The 23,351-nt window shown below is 42.5% G+C and overlaps 1 protein-coding gene across 1 annotated transcript in view; it reads left to right on the top strand.

The window, feature by feature from the left end:
• Wif1 (WNT inhibitory factor 1) overlaps window positions 1-23,351 on the top strand; it is a 63,895-nt gene that overhangs the window by 27,718 nt on the left and 12,826 nt on the right. The window contains exons 3-6 of the mRNA XM_059245361.1: window positions 12,915-13,023; window positions 19,875-20,015; window positions 21,007-21,102; window positions 22,285-22,380. Coding sequence (XP_059101344.1) covers window positions 12,915-13,023; window positions 19,875-20,015; window positions 21,007-21,102; window positions 22,285-22,380 — 442 coding nt within the window. The remainder of the gene's footprint in view (window positions 1-12,914; window positions 13,024-19,874; window positions 20,016-21,006; window positions 21,103-22,284; window positions 22,381-23,351) is intronic.

The raw sequence follows: 23,351 nt of genomic DNA, 5'->3' as shown, positions 1-23,351 counted from the left end.
GGGTAAGTTCTCTAAAGACCAGGGCTTGACCTCATCACTCGCCACTACACCCCGATACCCAAAGTCATGTCCAGCACATATTGAAAGGGTTCAGTAAGAATCCACTGCCTAACTGAAAGAAGGAATGGACAAAGAAAGACTTGTTGAATGCTCTTCTTCCCTTTGTGTCTCAGTTTGAAAGGTTTATTATTTGTCTTTGTCACTGATTAGAATTGATTTGCTTTAAAATCTCTACCGTGTTCAGAGCTCTTGGCCAAAACTGATTGCTAAAGTGGAAGATAAAGTCTGTGAGAAACAAACATGTTTTTGGAAATCTAAACACGATACGGGTTAACTACAACAATATTTTATCCCCATGCGATTTCTTTCTAATCACATAGAAATATAGGAAATTGGCTGTACAGGATGCAATGTCAATGTATTTTGAAGAGAATACACTCTCACTTCCTTAAGTCCAGGCAAGAAACAGTCAGAATTTCCCAGAGGGAAGGGCTAACCCTTCTTCTATGGCCCTTCCCTTGCCTGATGCAATGCTGGACCCTGTAGGCAACAGTCATGGTCAACTCAACCCTATACTTTCACATTTTAATTCTGCATTCGAACCAATAACCTCACCTGTGCCGGGGAAGCATTCCATCACCAAGCTCCTTTAAATTTTTTTATTTAGGGAATAGAGTCTTGCTAAGTTGCCCAGACTGGTCTCAAATTTGTAACCCTCCCAAGTAGCTGGGATTGTAGGTGTGTGTCTTAGTTAGGGTTTCTACTACTGTAAAAAGACACTGTTGCCGGGCGGTGGTGGCGCACGCCTTTAATCCCAGCACTCGGGAGGCAGAGCCAGGCGGATCTCTGTGAGTTCGAGGCCAGCCTGGGCTACCAAGTGAGTCCCAGGAAAGGCGCAAAGCTACACAGAGAAACCCTGTCTCGAAAAACAAAACAAAAAACAAAACAAAACAAAAAAAAAGACACTGTAATCTTGGTAACTCTTATGAAGGCAACATTTAATTGGGGTGGCTCACTTACAATTTCAGAGGTACGGTCCATTATCGTCATGATGGGGAACATGGCAGTGTGCAGACAGATGTGGTACTGGAGTAGTAGCTGAGAGTCCTACATCTTGCAGGCAACAGGAAGTTTATTTACTGAGACTCTGGGCAGTATCCTGAGGATAGGAACCCTTAAAGCCTGCCCCAACAGTGACACACTTCCTCCAACAAGACCATATCCACTCCAACAAAGCCAAATCTCCGAATAGTTCCACTCCCAATGAGATTATGGGGGGGGGGGGGGATTACATTCAAACTACCACAGTGTGTATTATCATACTTGACTACTTTTTGCTTTTTAAACATACACTTCACTGCTGTCTTTGTGATTTGAAAAGTCTCTATCAATACAACTAAGTAAATATGAGCATGAAAACTTGAATAAATAAGCTAATATAGATTATTTGTGATATGTTGTTCTCTATGAATTGAAGAGTAGTCATTCAATACAGAAGACCTTTCCAAACATACAATTATTAACATACTATGAATAAATGAATTACTTCTCACTCATGGCCAGTCTTGTTTCATCTATATTTAGTCTTTTAAACCAATCCCCTGCAGCAGCATCTCTTGGTCCCTAATATTTCAGTGGATGAATATCTCTGGAACTTAAGAGCTTAAAAAATACCCCTTAATAGGATGAAACATGCAGCTAGCATTTAAATTTCCTTTTATATTTGCAAATGTCATATAAGGCCCATTTTCTCTGGCCCCCTTTGGTCTCTTTTGAGCTATATCTTCCCCCTCCCTCTTTCACCTTTAAAAAAATTACTTCAAGTTTTTCATTCTTTTAAAGAAATTAGGCTATCCCTATAAAATTTACAGGTGAACAGTCTACTTCCCGTAGTCAAATTGTGTCTGCGCTATGGTTCAACTTGTTCATCTATCTTCTCAATTTTCTGTAAATTAATAGTTCAATAGTATTAGCTCACTTACTTTAAAGCTAAGGAAAATTCTACTTTCGCCTGCATACGATAACTAGAACTATATAATGTTTTTGCATATGCTAACTAGGACTGTACAATACAAATTTTTGAGACCTAGGCAAAAAAAAATTGCTATTTTCAAAGTCCCTGCTCTGCTTCTGGATCCTGCTGCTTGGACCCACAGCACAAGGATGATGTCACTCAGGACTTTAGCGGGCATCCTTGATCTCACACCCTCCAGCCCTAGTACCCAGAATCCCAGGCTACTCCTCTCCACGTGCGGGTTCTTCCCTCTTTCAGACTTGATCCTCACCACCCCATCAACGCGGCACTTTGCCTTGACCCTGTCAATACTGATCAGCATTTGTCGAACTCTTGCAATGTGTGGACCTCTGCTATTATTTTACGCGCATCATCTACTTTGATCCTCACAGCCCCTTTATGAAGGGAAGGATGGCTATCCCTAGATTCCCCAGGCTTGCTGACATCCTGTCAGAGCTCTTCCCTCTGCTGGTCTAACCACCGCGCATTGAGCAGATCTCCGTTCTGCCATCTTTCCTCAGGGCAAGCCTTTACAAGCCCCACAGATAAACCACAGTGCGCACCTCAGATCACCATATGCATTTCTGAGTCCCTTTGTCACAGTCACAGATTTAAAAAATTATCCGATGAGAGACTAACTTCACACTCCTCAGGGACAAAAGCTAAGTAAGGCAGTAGTTCTTAACTTTTTTTTTTTAGTTGTATGCTCCTTTAAGAACATGAGAAAAAAAAGCCGGGCGGTGGTGGCGCACGCCTTTAATCCCAGAGAGCCAGGCGGATCTCTGTGAGTTCGAGGCCAGCCTGGTCTCCAAAGCGAGTTCCAGGAAAGGCGCAAAGCTACACAGAGAAACCCTGTCTCGAAAAACCAAAAAAAGAAAAAAAAAAAGAATATGAGAAAAAAAATTAGGGTTCATTCTCCCAAGAAAAATATTCATATACAAATGGACACAAAAGCCATAGATTCTGAGGATGCGTGGACCTACATGCAGGACTCCTATCTCAGGTACCTTTTTAAAGAGGGAAGGCACATTAAAGTAACTAGAGAATGAAGGGCGGAAGGGAAAAGGTGGCCGCAGTTTGTAAGTCAAAGAAGAGAGGTTAGTTATTGAAAAACAAGTTTCAGAGGACATAAAGATGGAAACACACTCACTGGACCTCATAGACTGCAGGTCTTCACAGTGAGGTGGGAAGGCGAAGGAGCGAGAAAGTGGAGGCCGTGACTGCAGACTCTTCTGGAAGCGACGGAATGAGGGACAGAACCTGCATGGTAACCTTCTCACCACATTTGTCTGCGTGAGGAGAGACGACGTAATTGATGGGGGCCGGGCTCGGGGCTGCGGAATGGAAAGTGTTTGCATGCGACTTGAAAGGACTATTTGCAGGAGGATCAAAGAATTCATTGTGGGTCATCACTGTTTCCCTGACTCGGGTACTGTTTTGAGTTGGGAGAAGAAAGGGGGTTGAACAGGGACTTTGGAGGAAACAATGGACTTGTGGAGGAGAAGAGAGAGACGGCACTATCTCAGAGAATTACCCAGGGACCTTGAGAGACAACCAGACTTGGCCACACAGATCTAGCCGGATCTCAGGGCTTCTCGGGGATCTCAGGGGACATTTGGAGCTGGCTACACAGGTCTAAGTGAGTCTCCAGGATCTTGAGGGATGATCAGAGTTAGCCACAGAAACCTAACTGGATCTCAGGTTTGGATTTTTGTCATCAGTGTTACTTAGGAAATCACTTTGATCCTGCATCGGTTTCTCCTTTTCAGAAACAGGATGAATGATAGATACAGATACGTGTGTGTGTGTGTGTATCATATGGGTAGAACGTTACTAGAGTACAAGGGTGATTGGGGGTTGGGGTTTTAGGGAGATGTGAGGTGGCTCATGGACAAAGGTGCTTGTCACCAAGCCTGACAACTGAGTTGGACTTCTGGGACTCACACGGTGGAAGGAGAGAAATGACTCTTACAAGTTGTCCTCTGACCTCCACATGCACACATGGCACATGCATGCCCCCACACACATGGCACATGCACACCCCCACATATCCACACACAGAACATGCACATCTCCACATATACACACACGGAACATGCATGCCCCCACATATACACACATGGAACATGCATGCCCCCACATACACACACATGGAACATGCATGCCCCCCACATAGATACACATGGAACATGCACACCCCCACACACATGGCACATGCATGCCCCCACACATACATACATGGAACATGCACGCCCCCATATATACACACATGGAACATGTACACCTCCACATACACACACATGGAACATGCATGCCCCCCACATAGATACACATGGAACATGCACGCCCCCACATACACACACGGAACATGCACGCCCCTACATACACACACATGGAACATGCACGCTCCCACATACACACAAGATAAATAGATGGTTTTAAAATGTTTCAAAAAAGGCAATATAAAAAGTGGCTCTAGGCGATGCCTTTTTCTGAAGTGTAAAATGTAATGTGTTGCGTGAATGGTTAGTCCTTTAACCTGCAGTAAAAGCCGCCCTCGGAATTGTGTGGACATGAGGTCACAGACACTTTCCTCTTCCTGTTTGGGTTTTAGGGACAGGACAAGCTAATCATCAGGGACTACCTTGTAGATGGCATTTTGATATATGAAATTTCAATTTCATGAGCAAAATATTTAAATTCAGGCAGCTCCCATGACTTTCTCCAAAGTGCTTTGAAAAATATTTGCTAAAGCTAAAGAAGAAAAAAAATCTTTTTTTTTTTTTATGAAAGAAGCAAGTTAATACTATCCATGTGGATTCAATGAAAACATATTAAAGGATTTTTGAAAACTACCTAGACCTTAAAACTAAGGAAAACATGACCTCGTTTCAAATATTCTGAAAGTCATCACTGAGAATATTTCCTGATGATTCTCAGTTGGTTAAAAGATTCAAACATGTTTTATCACTAGGATGAAGTAAACACATACCTGCCGAGGTACGCATATGTCATGAAACAAGAAATGCAATCTTCATTTTGCCTTTTGGGGGGCTACTTACACCTATTACCCACGTGTCTATCACAGTCATGTTCTCCTGGTCTCTGAAGTGCCAGGTAGACCACATGTACTGTTATTTCTCTTTCCCAGCTCCCTTATTCTTCCAATGTTTTATTTACCCAGTGCCGTTGTTCCTCCCAAAGTCCAGCCTGTAGACAGCTCAGCACTGGCCCTGACTTTACACTTGCTTACATTGAATCTGGCATACTCGGAGGAGTAGGTAACAAGTAGCCCGGAGCTTGGCGAATGAAGGGAAACATAAGCACTCAGAAGCCCAAGGATGCCTGCCTTGTCCTTCCCACTGGAAACACGGGCAGTCTGCTGAAAGCCATGTGCAGAACTGGGCTCCATCTGCTGTTGCTTGAGTTCTGGAGTTCGGTCCCAGCACAAGGGAGGCCAGCATCCCACCAATGAGCTATCCAGCTCTAGAGAGGAGTATCACAATCATGTTTTAGTTATTCCTTTCTTTCCTTTGGCCTTGAGACAGACTGGGAAAAGTCTTTTCTACTACCCAATGCTTTTTTTCTTTCTTTCCTATTTTCTTGCTACCCTTCCCGTCAAAAACAGACACCTTAACTTTGGGGTCATTTACTACAGAAGATCAGCATAGCGTGGTTGCCTCCCCATCTTGAGGACTTCTGAAAGAGAGCGAGCGACCAGCCAACGGTTTGTCAGACAGCCAGGTCTGTTTCTGGTTTGCAGAAGCAGCGGTGATTCCAAGCGCTAGGAGGAAAGAGGGGGAAAACGTCTTAGAAATTTCAGATTTATGTGCAGCCGAACTGTGTGATCTCTTGCCAACTTTAGTTTACAAAACTCGCATGGTCCCAGATGTGTTTACTTGAACTCTAAGCTTTAATGTCACCATTTTATTCCAATAACTTCACTCCCTGCATCCAGCGTCACCGGCTGTGGTCTGGTTTGGTGTGCGTAAAAATGATTACTAGAACAGAAGAACTTGGCGGCCTGGTGCCCTCTCCCTAAGCAGCATTCCTTTCAATGCCAATTAGTGAACTGATGAAGTAACTATTCTGCGTGGAAAGGTGCTTTTTCTTGTTTGGATTTCACACACACACACACACACACACACACACACACAGACATACACACACACACACACACACACACACACACACACACACACTTCTGGAAGCCAGTTGCAAAAGAAGGCCTGGGAGGGGGCATTGTTGCTATCCCACAATTCCCAGCAGTACTACAGTTACATATTGAAAGCTATAGAAAGCAAGGTGGCTAGAGCTCTGAGTGGGAAATGTGAACCGGAAGAGCATGGGGACACAGTTACTTTTCAGAACCAGACCCTGTTTATACTACCCATTTATATTCTTTCTGTTGAGTCTTCTTGCCAAGGGTTTGTTCCAGAATAAGCACAAAACAGCAACAACCTACACACAGAGTAGCTGGCTATCAAATGTCAGTATTTATTTGTTTGTCCTTAAAAAAATGATTTCGTATTTTCTACGTGAGCAGCAGAGAATGACCATGCAGCAAAGTCAGGGAAGTTCTGGGACCCACAAAATAAGTTAGTGATTGTCAAAACAACAGACAGCTTCTGCCAGGAAGTAGAATAGGAAGCTGATGCCACCAGGACGTGTTCTGGAATGCAGTGGGTTTATGCTTCTAGTCCCTTCTCATTTATTCATTCACCAAATATTTTTCAAGTGCTTTGTGCATGAGTCTCCAACAATCTATTGGAGAAAAACATACTCATATTCCATTCTTATCCGTAAGGAATCCACAACCGTCAGGGGCTGGAGACTTCGCCTAGTAGTTGAGTGCCTACTTAGAATGAGTAAAGCTAGGTTCTGTCCCTACCACCAACAAAAGCTCTGTTTAGTTGACAAGAAACGATCTCTATTTGTGAACAGTTGAATGAGATTACACAGTGGCATATGTGTTAAGGAGCATGCTGGTTGAAGACCAGAGAACCCAGGCTAGGTGAGGGCAATAGAGCGTGCCTGTGCTATCACAGAGGCCAGCTGAACTCCAGAAGGTGACACCCATTGACAAATAAGAGATGAAGGAAATTTGACCCAGATGGTGACGATACCAAAAAGGCTATGGACCTTATCCTGGACGTAAGAAGCATCAGGGAAGGATTGAGACATGGCAAAATGTTTTTAATGAGAATGGCAGGTTTGTTTTGTGGTAGATGTTTTAAAAAGGAAGGCAAGAAGGATTTTATAGTAATGCTGATATGGGAAAGAAAAGGTTGGGTTAGAGTTGAAAGAGTGGGGTAAAAGCAAAGGACACGGAGAAAGATAGCACAGGAAAAGGGAGGGTGATGTTCCGGTGCCCAGCTATGAAGAGAAGAGAGATAGCAAGAAAGGACAACCAACGAAGTGCAGGGTCTTTGTTATTGGAAAAAGGATAGGACCCTTGTCAGGCCGGAAGAAATCAGCAGCCTTGGAAGATAAAGAACCAGGCTTCGTGAGTATAAGCATGGACACGTGGCAGGAAGAGAGAACATTCTGTACTTCAGTAGAAGGATGTTGACAGTACACATTGAGACATCAGCTCATCCATGTTGCCACAATAAAATATCCAAGGCTAGTGGCTTTTAAGGAAGAAAAAATTATTTAACTCATACTTTGAAGAGGCAAGTCCACGGATAGAGGCTCTAGAGAGGGCAGCCTATTATTGTAGGAGGAGGTAAAGTTGACTGTTCACGTGTCCATTCAGGAAGCAGATGGGGAGGGCAGGAGATCAGAGTTCTCCTTGAGGGTGTGTCCCCATGACCCAAAGACTTCCCCCCACAAGGCTCTATCCTTACAGCTGCCCCACCCTGGTCCTTTAGGAGATGCTCACTCAACCAGCATAATCATCATTGCCTAAAAGGGGATGTAAAAATCAACGCAGAACGTGAAAAGGAAGAAAGAACGAGTCCTCGTAGGTTGGCAGAGATGAAGTCACTGAAGTATGGCCACAGCGGAGGCCACTTATTAGTGGTTTGCTAGGATCAGAAGAGAAGCGTGAAGAGCTGATAAGGATGGGCAGGGAAAACAGGAAGTGGGTGGAGACTCGGTGGTGACGCAATCGAGTGGGAGGAGACTCGGTGGTGACGCAACCCAAGGTTAAGTGAGTTCGGGGTTTGAAGGATGACATCTCCAGAGAGGTAACCAAAGGAACTCACAAGAGTGAGAAGTCTGGGAGCCTTCGGTCTAGACATGCAGGCGGCAGATTATTTTAAGCCTTGGGCATGCTTATTCATTTTGTTGGGCTTTCTAACCTTGTTTATTTTAGTAGCCGTCTTCCTACCCTTCACATACAGTCCGGGGGCTATTTTGTATCCCTTTATGCTTCTCATACCTAGGACCCTGCTAATCTGAACTCTTTTGAACACTATAATCATCGTAGACTGTTTTAGCAACAGTAAGAGAGTTCTGAGAGTTGTGATTGGGGTGTAGTAAACACTCAGCAAGGATTATTTAAAAATTTGAATCCACTGACTGTCATATGCTTTAGTGTCTGCGCAAGTTTGAAATTTTCATTGGAACAAAGATGATACCTTTAGAGTTTTACTTTTCTCCTACGACCACTTGGGGCAGCATCATGATAGAGGTCCATGAAGGTTTGGGGGCCAGGGTTTTATGAAAGACTGACCTGGAGGTTTTTTTTCAATTATTATGCTTATTAGATTAAGTATACACTGCAAGCCCAGACGTTCAAAGGTAGAAAAGAAACACTAGATTCCTCCCATAGTTAGTGTGGGTCTCTATTTCTCTCTGTCTACCCTCCAAAGAGCCTCAGACCGAAGGCCTTCTGAGCTGTTCCAATTTGCTGTGTAAATGATGTCTTCATCTATCTGGAAGGAGTGACTATAATTTTAGCCAAGTCAATTGGAAACAAGATGAATGGCCTCCAGCACCCCTCCCTTGATAATATTTGGGTGCCTTTTATATTTCTCCACACACACAAAATATTTTACTGTGTGGCAAAGCAGTCCAGCAAAAAAAATTTTTTTTCAGCAACTTAATTTAAAAGTGAATTAATTATTCCCCTGAATAGACCCATTCTTTGTTTGAATACAAAGCACTCTTTTCATGTATTTCTCAAATAACTGCCTTCCTTGCCTCTACCTGAATTTCCACTAATGTTATTTAATAAAACGAAATGTACTTTTTCCTAATAGCAGTTTCCAATATAACTCTGCTGTTACAGTTCATGCTCTGAATTCCTTTTATCTAAGTAATAAATCTGTAATTTGTGAAACTTGTTTCCAAACTTTAAAGCTAGTTCTCTGTTCTTTTTGGCATAGAATTTGGGTTTTATTTGCCTCCAAATAAATTTTTCCAATGGAGAGATTGGGGTCTAGGAATATTTATTATATTATAAATAAGGTAAAAATGGAAAGTTCTGTCTAGAAGTTAGAATATGACATAAATCTAAATCTAATATTCATTTGATCAACCATTTTATGACTTTTTAACTTAAGTCGTTAAGTTAAGTGAAGGATAGATTTACTCTCTGTTGTGGTAATGATTTTATATATATGTAGAACTATTTACATGGTAGTGAAGGGTAGACTTCTTTACAGTGGTAAGTTAAATTTTCAAAGAAGTCAGTGTCAAGACCAAACAAAACATTGGTTCATTTCTAAGTGACTTTCAAGTTAGAATATTTAAGAAGCAATTGAAAGAGTAAGTGGGAAAGATTCCTTCGGAAATACATGCATATATAAAATAAATATGGGACAAGTGAGACAGCCAGCAGATAAAGGCTCGTGTAGCCAGTCTGGACAACCTGAGTTCCATCCCCAGGACCCACACGATGGAAGGAGAGAACCAATTCCCAAAAGTTATCCCCTGACCTCCACATGTACTGTGTACCACCACACACTAAATAAATAAAAAGAAATTTAAAACATAATCAAAAATTTGTAAACAAACAAACAAAACAAGCATGAAGGAAACTGCATGATTTAGAGACCTGAGCACCATTATTGTCCTCAGTCAGAAGGACAAACGGACAAGGTTTGCTCCTTGCTTCTGCTGATAAACTCCAAGAAACTTGTGCTTGGAGATGTCTTAGATACAGAATTAGAACCGCAGTAAGGAAGCCATAATGTGTACCGACCGTCCAAGAAATTAGATCGATGCCCTGAAATCAATAGTGTGGGATCTGCTGTGATAAGGTCGGAGTGTTGGCCATCCTCCTCCACAGTCACACTAAGGCAAGTTAGAAGATAATGAACTTGAGAGATCCACGCCTCCCTAGCCTGCGTTATGTGATGCCGTGGAGAACTAAGAGTTCCTTAAAGTTGCATTTCCAGGACCCGACTGAAACACTCCCAGACCCACCGTCTTCCAGCGTTATTGGAAAATTTTTGGAAGAAACATTCAAAAGCATCTGTAATGTTTATTGTTCTTTCACGTTCCAGGGGCTGTGCCAAGAAGCGCTGTCTGAGCACAGATGCCCTCATCTGAGATCCAGTCAGAGAGTTAGTGTCTGCCACTGCCACACGGAACTGACAGTGGGGTCCCATGCTTAATTTTTAAGTTAATGAATTAAACTTCGCTATAAAATTAATAGAACCACATAACTGAAAGTGTGGAGGAAGCAGAAAAAAAGAAAAAAAATACTTATTATCAATTCTAGTTCAGTAATGCCTTCATCTGGATGCTTCAGCTTTCTTCTTACTAATAAAATCACTTTAAAAGCAAAAACTCTCGTTTCTTTTACAAAATGGTCTTGCAGTTTTACAAATGGAACTGGTAAGCATATCACACACAGGAGGACAGGTTTAATTTCCAAAGCGATAGAGCTCCAAGACGTGCTTATGGAGTAGCAAAGGGCAATGTATGAAGCAGGATTTGAATTTTGGTTTTGCGGGATTCCTGCTCTACGCACACAGTTCTGAACTGTCTTTCCAGATCCTGTTAATAAAGTGTTCCCATTGACTTGGGACACACGACGTGTATTACACCAGGATTTGGCCTGCTATTGTTACTTGCTGTTTTATTATCTTTGGTGGCACAAATAACAAGAATACAGTTAATTATAACGGCATTCAGTACCAAGTCCTTTCACAGTGCCACTTTAACTGTGTTTTAAAATCAAATGTTTTAGTGATAAATACTATGAAGTAAAGTACAGAGCGGGGGTGGGGGGGTGGGGGGCAGCAGTGGGAGAGGGGTGCAGTTGATAGAAGTCATTGGAAACACCTGGATCTATGGAAACCGGAGTCTTTTTCATTGATTTTTCCTGCAGGGACAGAAATACTATTCATTCTCTATCTCAAAGGAATTCGTTGCAAATTGAATTACCTTTCCCGACAGCATCGCTTTCATGGGCTTCCTTCAGATCTCCGCCTTCCCTTCCATAGGGGAGCAATCATCTGTCTCATGAACTGACCCTCTCCCTTTAGCAGATGAACTTAATATAAATTCACCCAACCCTGTCACTCTCCAAAGGAACAAACATCGTGGTCTCCTGGAAGCTTTACAATCATTGCCACAAGCCAAAGGAGGGGATTTGGCTAAGGAAGTTGCTTTTCGGCTCCATGAATCCAGGGAGCATTTCTTAGCTCACTGCGTATGTGGACAGACTCTCTAAGGGAGCTGAAATTCCATCAATATCCCCTCTTGAAGGCCTTGGTAACTGATGTATTTGACAGTGACTTAAAGTCGAGTCGTTTGAATGACTTCTGTGCACTCTTCATAGTTTCCATGTTAAAAAATCGAAATTATGCTGATGTAAATCCCATTATCAAAAAACCTCTCACTCAGTCTACATGTCGGTACTACAACTCATTTCTATGATTAACTCATCCAAAACTCTAGCTGTCTCTTTGGATAATGGCAGAACCACTCAACTTACCGATTTCACATGTTAGTGTGTGTGTGCTCTTTATTAGTTGTTCATCATGCCTAAGCAAGAAAGACCGTAAACCATTTCTGAAGATTGTGTGTGTGTGTGTGTCCTCAGAAGTCAGAAGAGGGCATCCGATGCCCTGGAGCTAGAGTTACAGGTAGTTGTGAGCCATCCTATAGGAGTCCTGGGAACTGAACTCTGGTCCCCTGGAAGAGCAGCAGCTGCTCTTAACCACTATCCATCCAGCCCCCACAAACTCTTTCAATAAAGATGTTAAGCACCAAAGCTCCATGGTTAGACTGTCCATCAATTCTCCATACTGATGGCCGCCTGAGTAGCAGGACTTTTCTTAACTACGATATAGTGGGAAAAGGAAGCTGTTTACATTGTAAAGTTTTATGGCTTGTTGACATTGCAGTGTTTTTGTTTTGTTTTAAGTTTTCTGGGCTTTTCTCTCTATTAAATGGAGACCTTAAATATAAACCCTTTCAAACTTAATGGCGGGATCCTTAAATTTTGCTCTTTAAGTGTCTTCTTTGCCATTAAATTTCTATTTCATTAATCATTATTTATTACAGCTCTACCAATTCTAACCAAAAGATTCCTCTCAAATTAAAAAAAATATATATATTAATGGCTCCGGCTGCTGAATTGAGCTTTCCAAGGGCTGGTCACTAACTGTTTTGATATGTCTTGTCCCTCTGTTTTCCCTCCAAATCCTTCTACAGATAGCAACTAATAATATTGCTGAAGTTAAATGACCTTTTGAGCAAGCTCTAAATAAATGCTTTGAGCATTTTAGAGATTCTCTTCCCTCCAAGCATGGTCCCATTCCATAGGTATACATCAAAGAGGGTGAATTATGCCTATGTGATATTTTAGATGTTGAGGACGCCTGACTTCCCAGAGGGAAAAATGATTGCTCTCTCATCACATGGATTGTTTGTTAAGAAGTGTCTTTTCAATCACCCTGGTTTCCCTGGTGCTGACTGGCGATGCCTTTTGTTGTAGGCAGAATACTTCTATGAGTTCCTGTCTCTTCGCTCCCTGGATAAAGGCATCATGGCAGACCCAACTGTCAATGTCCCGCTGCTGGGAACAGTGCCTCACAAGGCATCAGGTGGGTGGCCATTGCTTTGGAGAAAAGTTTGTTCATAAGACTTAATGGAGATGAGGATATATAAGGTACATGTGCCATCCATTAGAGGGATTATGGGATGTTTTCCTGAGCAGAGCTCAGAAAATTGAATTGAGGGCAGCTCTGTCATTATCTTTCAGGGAAAGGATTAGGATGAGAATAAAGAAATGATGAGTTCACAGTTTCCTAAAAGGCCAAGATAGCCCAGGCTAGACTCATTCATTAATGATTCTAGATTTTTTTTTTTAAGAAAGAAAAAAAAGAAACATGGTTGATGAGATGGATGTGTTCAGCCAGTGAGTGTGGATTAGCATAGTACACACAAATGGGACAAAGATTCAAAGTGAGTGAGGGCAAAGGATAACCAGGAAAAAGTTCCCCAAAGTTAGTGTAGTGTCAGAAAGCCTTTAGGATACAGAGTGACATCAACTCAAGCTTCCAGATGGAACAATCCTGCTTGGCTGAGAAAACCGTGTATGTGATTTGGTTCCAGCCTTCCATCTTGTGTGACACCCTCTCAAGCATTATCTAACTTGATCACACTAAGACCAGAACTACAGCTCTGTTTTATAAGCTTAAAAAGTGAAGGGTCACACAGCTTAACCAATTTGTTCAAAGTCAAATGTTAGTAATAGAGAGTAGAGTCAAGACCAGAGCCCAGGATTTCTGGGTTTTGGGAAACACAAAGTGCCCCTGTATTTCCTTCTAGTCATGTTTCAAGGGTCTATGTTCTTACATTTGACACTTCATGACAAGCATGCCATCGACAGGTCTTTCCAAAAGTTGTTCTTACCCTTGTAAGACATGAAACTTTTATAACATTCTATTTTATGGATATGCCATAATTTGTTTCTCCATTCTCTCAGTTTTTGTTAATGAGATTTTTTTTTTTAGAGTTTTTATGCTATAAAATATCATGATAAATATCCTTTGAAACTAAAAAGATGCTCGCTCCTATAGGGGAAGGGGCCCCATGTGCCTTATTTACCATGACTCCCAATGAAAGGCTCAGCAAACAGCCAACATTCAGAAGGTCGTTGCTGGATTAATATGTATGCTAAATTCTTGGTGCTTGCTTCTTGATTATAATAGATGGCTGGAGGGGATATTTTGTGGTAAAGACTATAATATTAACTATTAACTTAAAAAAAAACATGAAACTGCTCAAATGCCAATAGTACTTTCCTACAGATTTTATCTATTTGTATCCTGGCTGCAGTGTGGGAATGTGCTTAGCTCACCATAATCTCATCAGCACAAGTTACTAATTACCAATTAAGAAGTAATTAGCTACTTCGCCAATTTAAAAAGTGAAAAGCGGCCTTTTCACACTGTTCTTCAGTTTGATTTTTAAAATTTCCTACTGAGATGGATAGAACACCATCCCTGAATTTAGTAGACTATGTGAAATATCGGTGTGTCCCCCTTATTTTTTTAATATTGAGATAATAGTGTTCTTATAAGTTTGCAAAACTTGTGACACATATCAAATAGTTTTCCTGACATTTACTATGCTTTTATCAAGCTACTGTTTGTTTATTTAATTGATGAGAGAATAAAATTTATATTGCTAAACTTATTTTTCCTTTGCAATTTTCCCTGTTTCTTTTATGTTTCAAAATTAAGTCCTACTCCAGAAAGCTGTCACGTGACCACTTAAACAACCGTGACCATTTAAACATTTATTTTGGCAGCAGTAGGAAAGAAGAGCTCTAGCCTGGGTTGTTCTTGGTCATCCTAATGGAAGAGGTTCCACTGATATGCCCCGTACTTCACATTTCCACGCACAGAGTCTGCCGTGGCCGTGGCTTTCTAGCATTTTGAACTAAGTGATAGCGACTCCTGCTTTTAACCTCATTCTTCTAGAGGAGTGATGAGAAATTTGTCAGGTATCAATAAGAACTCCTTCAGGAGCTAACTTGAATCTGTAGAATGATTAGGCATTGAGGCCCCTTCATGGAGACTGGGTTGCTACCACCCGCCATTTCCAACGGATCTGTGATGTAGCATGCTACCTCGAGACTTGATAGTCTTTTTAGATCCAGGGCATCAAAGCCATTGTGGGTGCCAACAGGAGGAGAAAGGTCTTGGTTCTTTGCAATCATCTTCCCAGTGCTGTTGTGACCAACAGCATCCCAGGGCATTCACTGCCCATCTGCAGGGGTGAAGGAGTGAGGGTTTGTGTTCTCTCAGGGCATTCACTGCCCATCTGCAGGGGTGAGGGAGAGAGGGTTTGTTTCTCCCAGGGCATTCACTGCTCATCTGCAGGGGTGAAGGAGAGAGGGTTTGTGTTCTGGAGATTCAAGGGCCTGAGATTTGTCACCCTGTGGACATGGACATCCTACTCCAGAGATATGGATATTTAGATTCCATTCAGATGGCATCCACAGGGCGTTACCACTTCACGGAAATGAGGAAAACATCCTGACTCTGAAAGGTCTTGAGCATGGTCACTCCATAATCTGCCATGGGATATGATACGTTTTTTTTTAGCTAAAGATAATTTTATATAAACTTTTCTTGACCATTTCCCCCCTCTTAAAAAAAAGCCAAGAACGAACACATAGCATGTTTCTCAGCATCCAATGTATATTTTTAAATTCCCTCCTTGCCTTTTTCTGATTAGTAAAACTCATACAGAAGCTCACTGCAACTCATTAAAATTCATCAGCTCAGGTAATTACATTGGCCACTTGTGCTGAGCCTCCCATAAAACTCAAATCATTAAATTTCTAACTTAATGCCTGCATCCCGCATCTCCCTACCTTCAACCGGTTTTAGTGCCTAGTAAAATTCTACTTTTGAAGCTATTGGCACATCAGTTATTGAGTGTGCGATAAGAGAATGCCTTCACTGGGAGTGCCTAAGTTCCCTTTCTAACACTACAAAATCTAAAACAATAAAACTTAGAAGCTGGGGAGACGTCCCTCTTGGAAAAGTGCTGGCCACACAGACCTCGGGCAAAAAGCTAAGCATGGCAGTGCCCAGCTGTAATCCCATCAGTGGAGAGACACAATCCCCAAGCCTTGCTGGCCAGCCAGCTCCATGTTCACTGAGAGACCTTGTCTCAAAAAACACGAGGGAGGGCAACCCAGGAAAACAGCTGATATGGACTCCCGACCTCTCCCTGTACACACATGAACACATGCACACACACATGCACATCCATAAAAATAACAAAATTAGAGGGAAAAGGCAGATGCCACTTGGGTCAAGGTGAGATTTTAAAAAGAGGAACAGGTTTTCTTTGGGGACAAAGTGACGCCCCCACGTGTGTGCGCGCATACTTCATTTTTCCCGCTTAAGACCTTCCACCTCGGTGTGCACGTGTATTTTTTTTTCTTTCTTTCTTTGAGAAGCAGATGTAGGGTTTGTTTGCAAAACCACAGGTGCAAGAAGTTTATGAGGGTTTCAGATCATTGCGGGGCAGCGATTCATTAGGCTCATTAGCTTGCTCACCACAGTGGGAGAAGGGAAGGCACCTTGAATTATTAACAAGTGACCAAATCACTGCGTCTTTGCTCCTAAGCATCCAGGTAGCGTTCGTTATTGTGCGGCGCTGTTTTATACCCCCAAGCTGCTAAGCTGTCCTTTTATCCCACGGGCGCCTTTGTGCCTGGACATCTCTTGATCTTTTAACAGTTATGGAGCGCCTGCCTTCTGGCATTTGGAGAGAACAAAAACAGGAAATACAAACCGTGGAGCAGTTCAGTAAAATTACTGAGTTATATGCATAAATATATATATATATATATATATATATATATTTTTTTTTTTTTTCCCCATAAAACCAGGGCTTTGCCCCTTTGAACACTGTTATTGCATGGAAGCCACAGAGCGGTGGTATGCCTCAGGAACCCAGTGTGTAGAGGTTTTTAAATACGTGTTAATGTTGGAGGGATACCGTCTTCTTGATGGCTCCAGGCCAGAATAAAAATGGTCAGTATTTGCTGAGAGACGGAATACCACAGCAGCCGGAAGCATGGAGTACTTAATGCTGAATACTTTTTATATACATGTGTATGTGTGCATGCATGTTCCTGTGGGTAGGGGGTGCTGGAGCACGCATACGTGTGTGAGTGTGAAGGCCAGAGGAACCTCCTCAGCTGTTATCCTCGGGAATGCTATCCACCTAATTGGAGACAGGCTCTCTCATGGCCCTGGGGTTCACCAAAGCAGGCGAATTCACCAAATTAGCCAGCCAATAAGCTTCAGGGATCCTCCTGTCGCCGCCTCCGCCAAGCAGGGATTGCAAGCACAGGCCACCATACCCAGCATTTAAAAAAATAATATTTGTATTAGTTCTTTGAGAATGTTATACAACTTGTTTTGATCATATTTACCCCCTCTCCCCTGGCTTCCTCCAAGTCCACCCCCACCTACCCACCCACCCAGCTTCCTGTTCTCGCTTCCTCTCTTTTAGAAAAGCCCATCAAGTCTAATTTAATTTTTCTCCAATGCTCTTGGGTGTAGAGCCTGTCCTGGAGCACGGTCCACCTCGCAGGGGGGTCACACCTTGAAAGAAAACCACCTCTCCCTCTGCTAAACATTATCAGTTGCCAATAAGTCCTCAGCTGGGGATGGGACTCTGTGCCCACCTCCTGCCTCAACCGGGGCATTTTGACGGGCATGAGCTTGCAGAGGCCTTGGCGCATGCTCTCACCAGCTGCAAGTTGGTGTGTGCAACTGCCGCGCTGTGTCCAGAAAACAAGTTCCTCGTAGTCGTCCACCATGTCTGAGATCTTCCTGCCCCCTTTTCCCAGGGGATCCCCGAGACTTGAGTGAATGGGTACCCCACTGAGTGCTAAGCACTCTAGTCCATTTTAATAATTTTCTAGACCTCCACCGCTTGTGCACATCCAGAATTTTTGGGTCCTGAGGCTCCAACTCCAGCCTCCATACTTACAAGGCACTACTTTACCGACTGAGTAAATCATCTAATCAGGGGACAGTTTAGAATTCTGTGACGTTTGAGATTGAGTTCCTGCCGCCTCTCAACTTCTTGTGAGGGAAATGGGTCCCATGAGAGGCTGCTCTGGGGGTTTAAAAACCACGTCCGTCTGCGTGTGGAAGGGGTGTTCAGTTAGAATCGGTTTTCGCTCTCTTCTCCCTGAGAATTGTTTATGTGCAATCAATTGTGTACGGATGTGTACTTGAATGCCATGTGAGTTAATCTGTTTTAGTGTTCCGAAATTGTTTTCGTTCACCCCGGTTTAGCTTACACAGCACAGACTGCACTGGAATTCACAACATCTGGACTTGTTTTCCCTTAGCCTTTGGTAAAAGCGGCTTATCATTGCCTGAGGACGTGAGTCTATTTCTACTATCTCTTGGCAAGGCCAGAGCCTGCAAAGGAACTTTGGTTCTGCAAGCACGTTAAGAAGGTGGTTCGGCCAGCTTGGGTACTGAGGGGAGCAATTCCCAGCTCTTTTCAACTTCTAACCCTAGGAGAAAGGTGTAGTCACACTTCAAAGGGAAAAAGTTGGTCCTGCTTTAATATAAGCTCATGCTTGTTGGCTATACCCACCACACAAAAGCTCTCCATACACTTACTGGCAGTATTATTTATTTATTTATTTATGGAAAAACTGGAGTCTAATTGTCAGTTAGACCAGTCTTTCTCAGTGGATTATCTCATGATAATCCAGTATATTCTGGAAAGTTCCATAATCATTCTTTCACCCAATAGCCAATGTCTGGTTAGCCTATTCCAGCTAGTGACCTGTATTACAGAATTGGTGGCCTCCTCATCCTCTTTGTGCAGAGTTTCCACATCATGCCTTGTAGCTTTGTCATCAATACCTGGACATGCCAAGTACCCAGCAGATGCACAGGAAGTCCCAACAGACGCACAGGAAGTGGCTCTACATCAGGAAGCTGAATCGTGAGGTCTAGCCTACCCACCATATTAGCTCAGCCCACCAAATACTTCGTTATGTCAACAGGTACCTTGAGAAAATAGCAACCTGGTTAACTCAGTCACTACTGGAGTCCAGGCTTAGTTGTAGAATATCATCAAAGAATTTGTTTTGTTACTTTCAAACCAGGGAAATAAAACATAAACTAGTGGGCTATTATTCCAAGGGCTTACTAAATGGATATTATATTATATATTATACCTTTTTCTGGCTCTTTGGGGATGGTAAACATACCTATAAATATCTCATGATGATTAATATAGTTATGCTTCCCTTTTGCATCTTTAATTTGCAGACCAAAAAATAAGAAATTAAAAAAAAAAAACCACACATCTTTTTAAGGTCTGGCGCTGGAAAGATGGCTCAGTGGTTAAGAGCAGTTACTGCTCTTAAAGAGGACCCAAGTTTGCTTCCTATATTAGGTGGCTCAAAACTGCCTGTAAACTCCAGCTTTTGGGATCTGACACCCTCTTCTGGTCTCCACACATCTGCACATGTGCCCATATACACATATGCGCACACACACACACATACACACACACACACACACACACACACACACACACAAAAATTAAAATAAAATCTTAAAGCGATATACAAGCTAAGATTATTTATTAAGCCAAAGATATACAAGCCAAGAACCTGTCTCAAAAAAAAAAGTTTTATCAACAAAATATGCCCAGTTCTGCATTAGCTGAACACAAATTACCAAGAGTCATTCATTCTTTTAGCACCTAGTACGGTGCATACGTTCCACAGAGACTGTCCGGGTAGTCAAAATACCATCTCAACTCCAGAAGTACACAAAAATCACAAAAATGTGACCCTTTTTGCTGCTTCTTGGTCTCCCTGCGATTCCTGTAGCACCAGGATCAATTGGTTAGATTGATTTCATGAACTCTCTTTTCCTCGTAGTTGTTCAAGTTGGCTTCCCGTGTCTCGGCAAACAGGACGGGGTGGCCGCATTTGAGGTGAACGTGATCGTCATGAATTCTGAAGGCAACACCATCCTTCAGACCCCTCAAAATGCCATCTTCTTTAAGACTTGTCAACAAGGTGAGTCTGACAGGCACTGGAGTGAAGGCTTTGGCGGTGGGGAGGCACGGGCTTGTTTTGTTCTTTTCTTTGTATATATACTTTGTAGGGAAGGGGGAGTAAACACAGGACCCATTAACAAGGACTTCGGTTTTCTCAATCTTCGAACCACGTAGGGACTCTAGTGTGCTGTCAAACACAGGCTCTTCTTCCCCCTTTTCTGACATAACATTTAGGAGTCCCCAAGTGTGTGTCACCCACCGCCACAGTCATCACCTTTCTCCTTCCAGTTCCTCATTGCAGGTGTCAACCATTACCAACATTTCTTCCGGTTGAAAGCCATATTACCCATGCCCCTGCCAAATGCTTGGCACAGTTCATAACCACAGAAGACAAGAAGTCATGATCACACAATGATCCTATCAGGCAGGTCTCAGCACCTCACTGCTACGCCCCGGGTGCCCACTAACCACAAGGGCACAGCTCCTTCCCCTTCCAGCATCAGGTTTAAACTATGAAGCCTGTCAATGCTCTAAACACATACAGAAAAGCCATCTGCTCTCTGGCAGTGAATTTTGTTGTTGTTGTTGTTTTTGTTTTGTTTTGTTTTTCGAGACAGGGTTTCTCTGTGTAGTTTTGGAGCCTGTCCTGGATCTCACTCTGTAGACCAGGCTGGCCTCGAACTCACAGAGATCTGCCCGGCTCTGCCTCCCGAATGCTGGGATTAAAGGTGTGCACCACCACCACCTGGCCTCTGGCAGTGAATATTGAAGGCAATGTCCCTCCCTCTTCTGGTGTGACTTTAAAGACTTAAGCATACTTTCGGAGGTGGGAAAAAGTAAAAGTTAGTTTCCTCCCCCTCAGGCATGGTCCACAGTTGTAAATAAAATTGCACGAAGAACTGCGTGAGAACCGAGGGGTGTGGTGGGAAAGGTTAAAGATTGTGGGTATTCAATCAATAATATAAATGACGACCCATGTCTCACCCTGGCCTTGCTTCTCTTTGGTGCAGCCGAGTGTCCCGGAGGGTGTCGAAATGGAGGCTTCTGTAACGAAAGGCGGATCTGCGAGTGTCCTGATGGGTTCTATGGGCCTCACTGTGAGAAAGGTAAGCAAGGGAGTTGGCCGGCCTGGCTTGCTTCCCAATGAACATGGAAGCCACAGATGCCCCATGGGGGTCTTTTGTTGTTTTTGACATATCTCTTGAAATTACTATTATTATTTGATGATATTTTAAGGATCGGCAAAACTTTAAATAGCCACAGAAGACCTGTTGGAAAGTTGTACTTCTATGGGTCGGTTTCTGTTAACGCAGTATGTGGCCAGAACTTTGGCCAGAGAACTTCGATCTAGGGCCTCTGTTCTTTGTGATCAAGCCTCCAGCCGGCCTATATTTACAGTGTACTTTGTGATACTCTTATGAAAGTTGTAAGGTTCCAACATCACAACTGATTTGAAGTTCTTCCAATTAAAAATAGCTCAATTCACAATTAAATCCATACCTCAGTATACGCTATAACTTAGCATAAGTTGAAAATAATTTGGGCAGTTAAGTACATTTATTTCAGAGGTATTATTTTTGAGACCATTACATGAAAATAAAAATGAGTATTAATCACAAGATCTTTAAATACCAAGAACTTATTTGACCAGAGTAAGCAAAAAATATTTTTTACTCTTAAGAGATAAGAATATTTTATTATTTGCACTTATCTTGGAGTTTAAAGATCAAGGAAATGGGGCAGAGAAAAAAATATTTGCAGGTTTTATTTTTAAAAAAAAAATCACATCATAGTCAAGTTGATTCTGAGAAAGATTTTTTGTTATTGTTGTTTGGAGGGGTTTTTTGTTGTTTTTGTTTTGTTTGTTTGTTTGTTTGTTTGTTTTCCCAGACAGGGTTTCTCTGTGTAGCCCTGGCTGTCCTGGAACTTATTTATATAGACCAAGCTGGCCTCGAACTCACAGAGATCCCCTGCCTCTGCCTCTGAGTGCTGGGATTAAAGGTGTGCACCACCATGGCTGGCCTGATTCTGAGAAAGATTTAATCAGGCATTCTAAGTAGAACAAATTCAAAATTCTTGCCTAAGAAACTGGCTGAGAAGTTGGAAAAAAAAAAAAAACCAGCCGAATTAATACCACAAAGCAATTTTTTATATAGCAAAATTGTCTATCTAAAGAGTAAACATTTCAGACTCCACCTCAGAGTTATAAGTGGTGGAATCACTGACATTGCAAAGTGATGCTGCTGCAGAGTCCTGTTTGCCTAATCAGAGCCCTCTCCCCCTGTAAGCTCTCTGCATACCTCGATGCATGAACGGTGGACTCTGTGTCACCCCCGGGTTTTGCATCTGCCCGCCTGGATTCTATGGTGTCAACTGCGATAAAGGTAACAGGATTTTATTATTTGTTTATTTTTATTTTTTAAGATTTGTGTGTGTGTGTGTGTGTGTGTGTGTGTGCGCGCGTGCGTGCATGTGTGTGTGCGCATATTTGCACACATGCATGTGGAGGCCAGAAGAGGGCAATCGGGCCCCCTAAAGCTGGAGTTACAAGTGGCCATAAGCCACACACTTGTGTGTGTGTGTGTGCAGTATTAGGGAAAGAGTCCTTGGCACGATTAGAGGAGTGATTTGCACGTCTTGTTGTCTTGGGCTATACAAAGGACTTCCATATGATTATCTGATTAGACTCTTGACAACCCTTGAGATAAGGAAAGCATTAAACATTTCACTCCTAGAAAAGCGTACTGAGGTATATATAACTTCAATCACTTGACCCAGTACTTGGTGGTACAGATTCTCTCCTCTGTACCCTCTCGCCCATCACTGTCTGATCAGGTCCCCGCTCTCAAGTGACCTGAGACTTGAGCAGATACCTTGGGTCCTGAGTTTTTCCTCTTTGCCTCCTGTCTCCCATCCCCAGAATGAGATTAATATCTGAAAGCATTTGCATCTTTTTTATTGTTAAGCCACAGCATTAGATTAAAAATATTTTAAAGACATATTCCTAAAGACTACAACCTAGGGGCCGCAGTAATTTTTAACAGCAAGTCAGTAAAATTACTCAAGAGTGCATCTTCATTTGTTCAGATTTAGCATTTGGTATCTCTACGATTACAAAGCCAGGCATTTCTTGGAATGGAGTAAAACTCAGGCTACAACAGACCATTGGAAATAAAGCGAACCTTCAGAGATTTGAACAGTGAACTGATACACACCCAGGATCAATGACATGGTTATCGACAGCTGTCTGTCCAGCTGTGGCCATTATTGCCCAGGCTTACTCGATGAAAGATCTACTGAGGTCTTTTATCCAACCTGGGCTGCCTCACCTCTCCTTATGCAACCTGGTGGTTCC

Source organism: Peromyscus eremicus, chromosome 18, assembly GCF_949786415.1.
Source record: "Peromyscus eremicus chromosome 18, PerEre_H2_v1, whole genome shotgun sequence".
NCBI classification, from domain to species: domain Eukaryota; kingdom Metazoa; phylum Chordata; class Mammalia; order Rodentia; family Cricetidae; genus Peromyscus; species Peromyscus eremicus.
The sequence above is the reverse complement of the archived record's forward strand: the minus strand, read 5'-3'. Positions and strand labels throughout refer to the sequence as shown.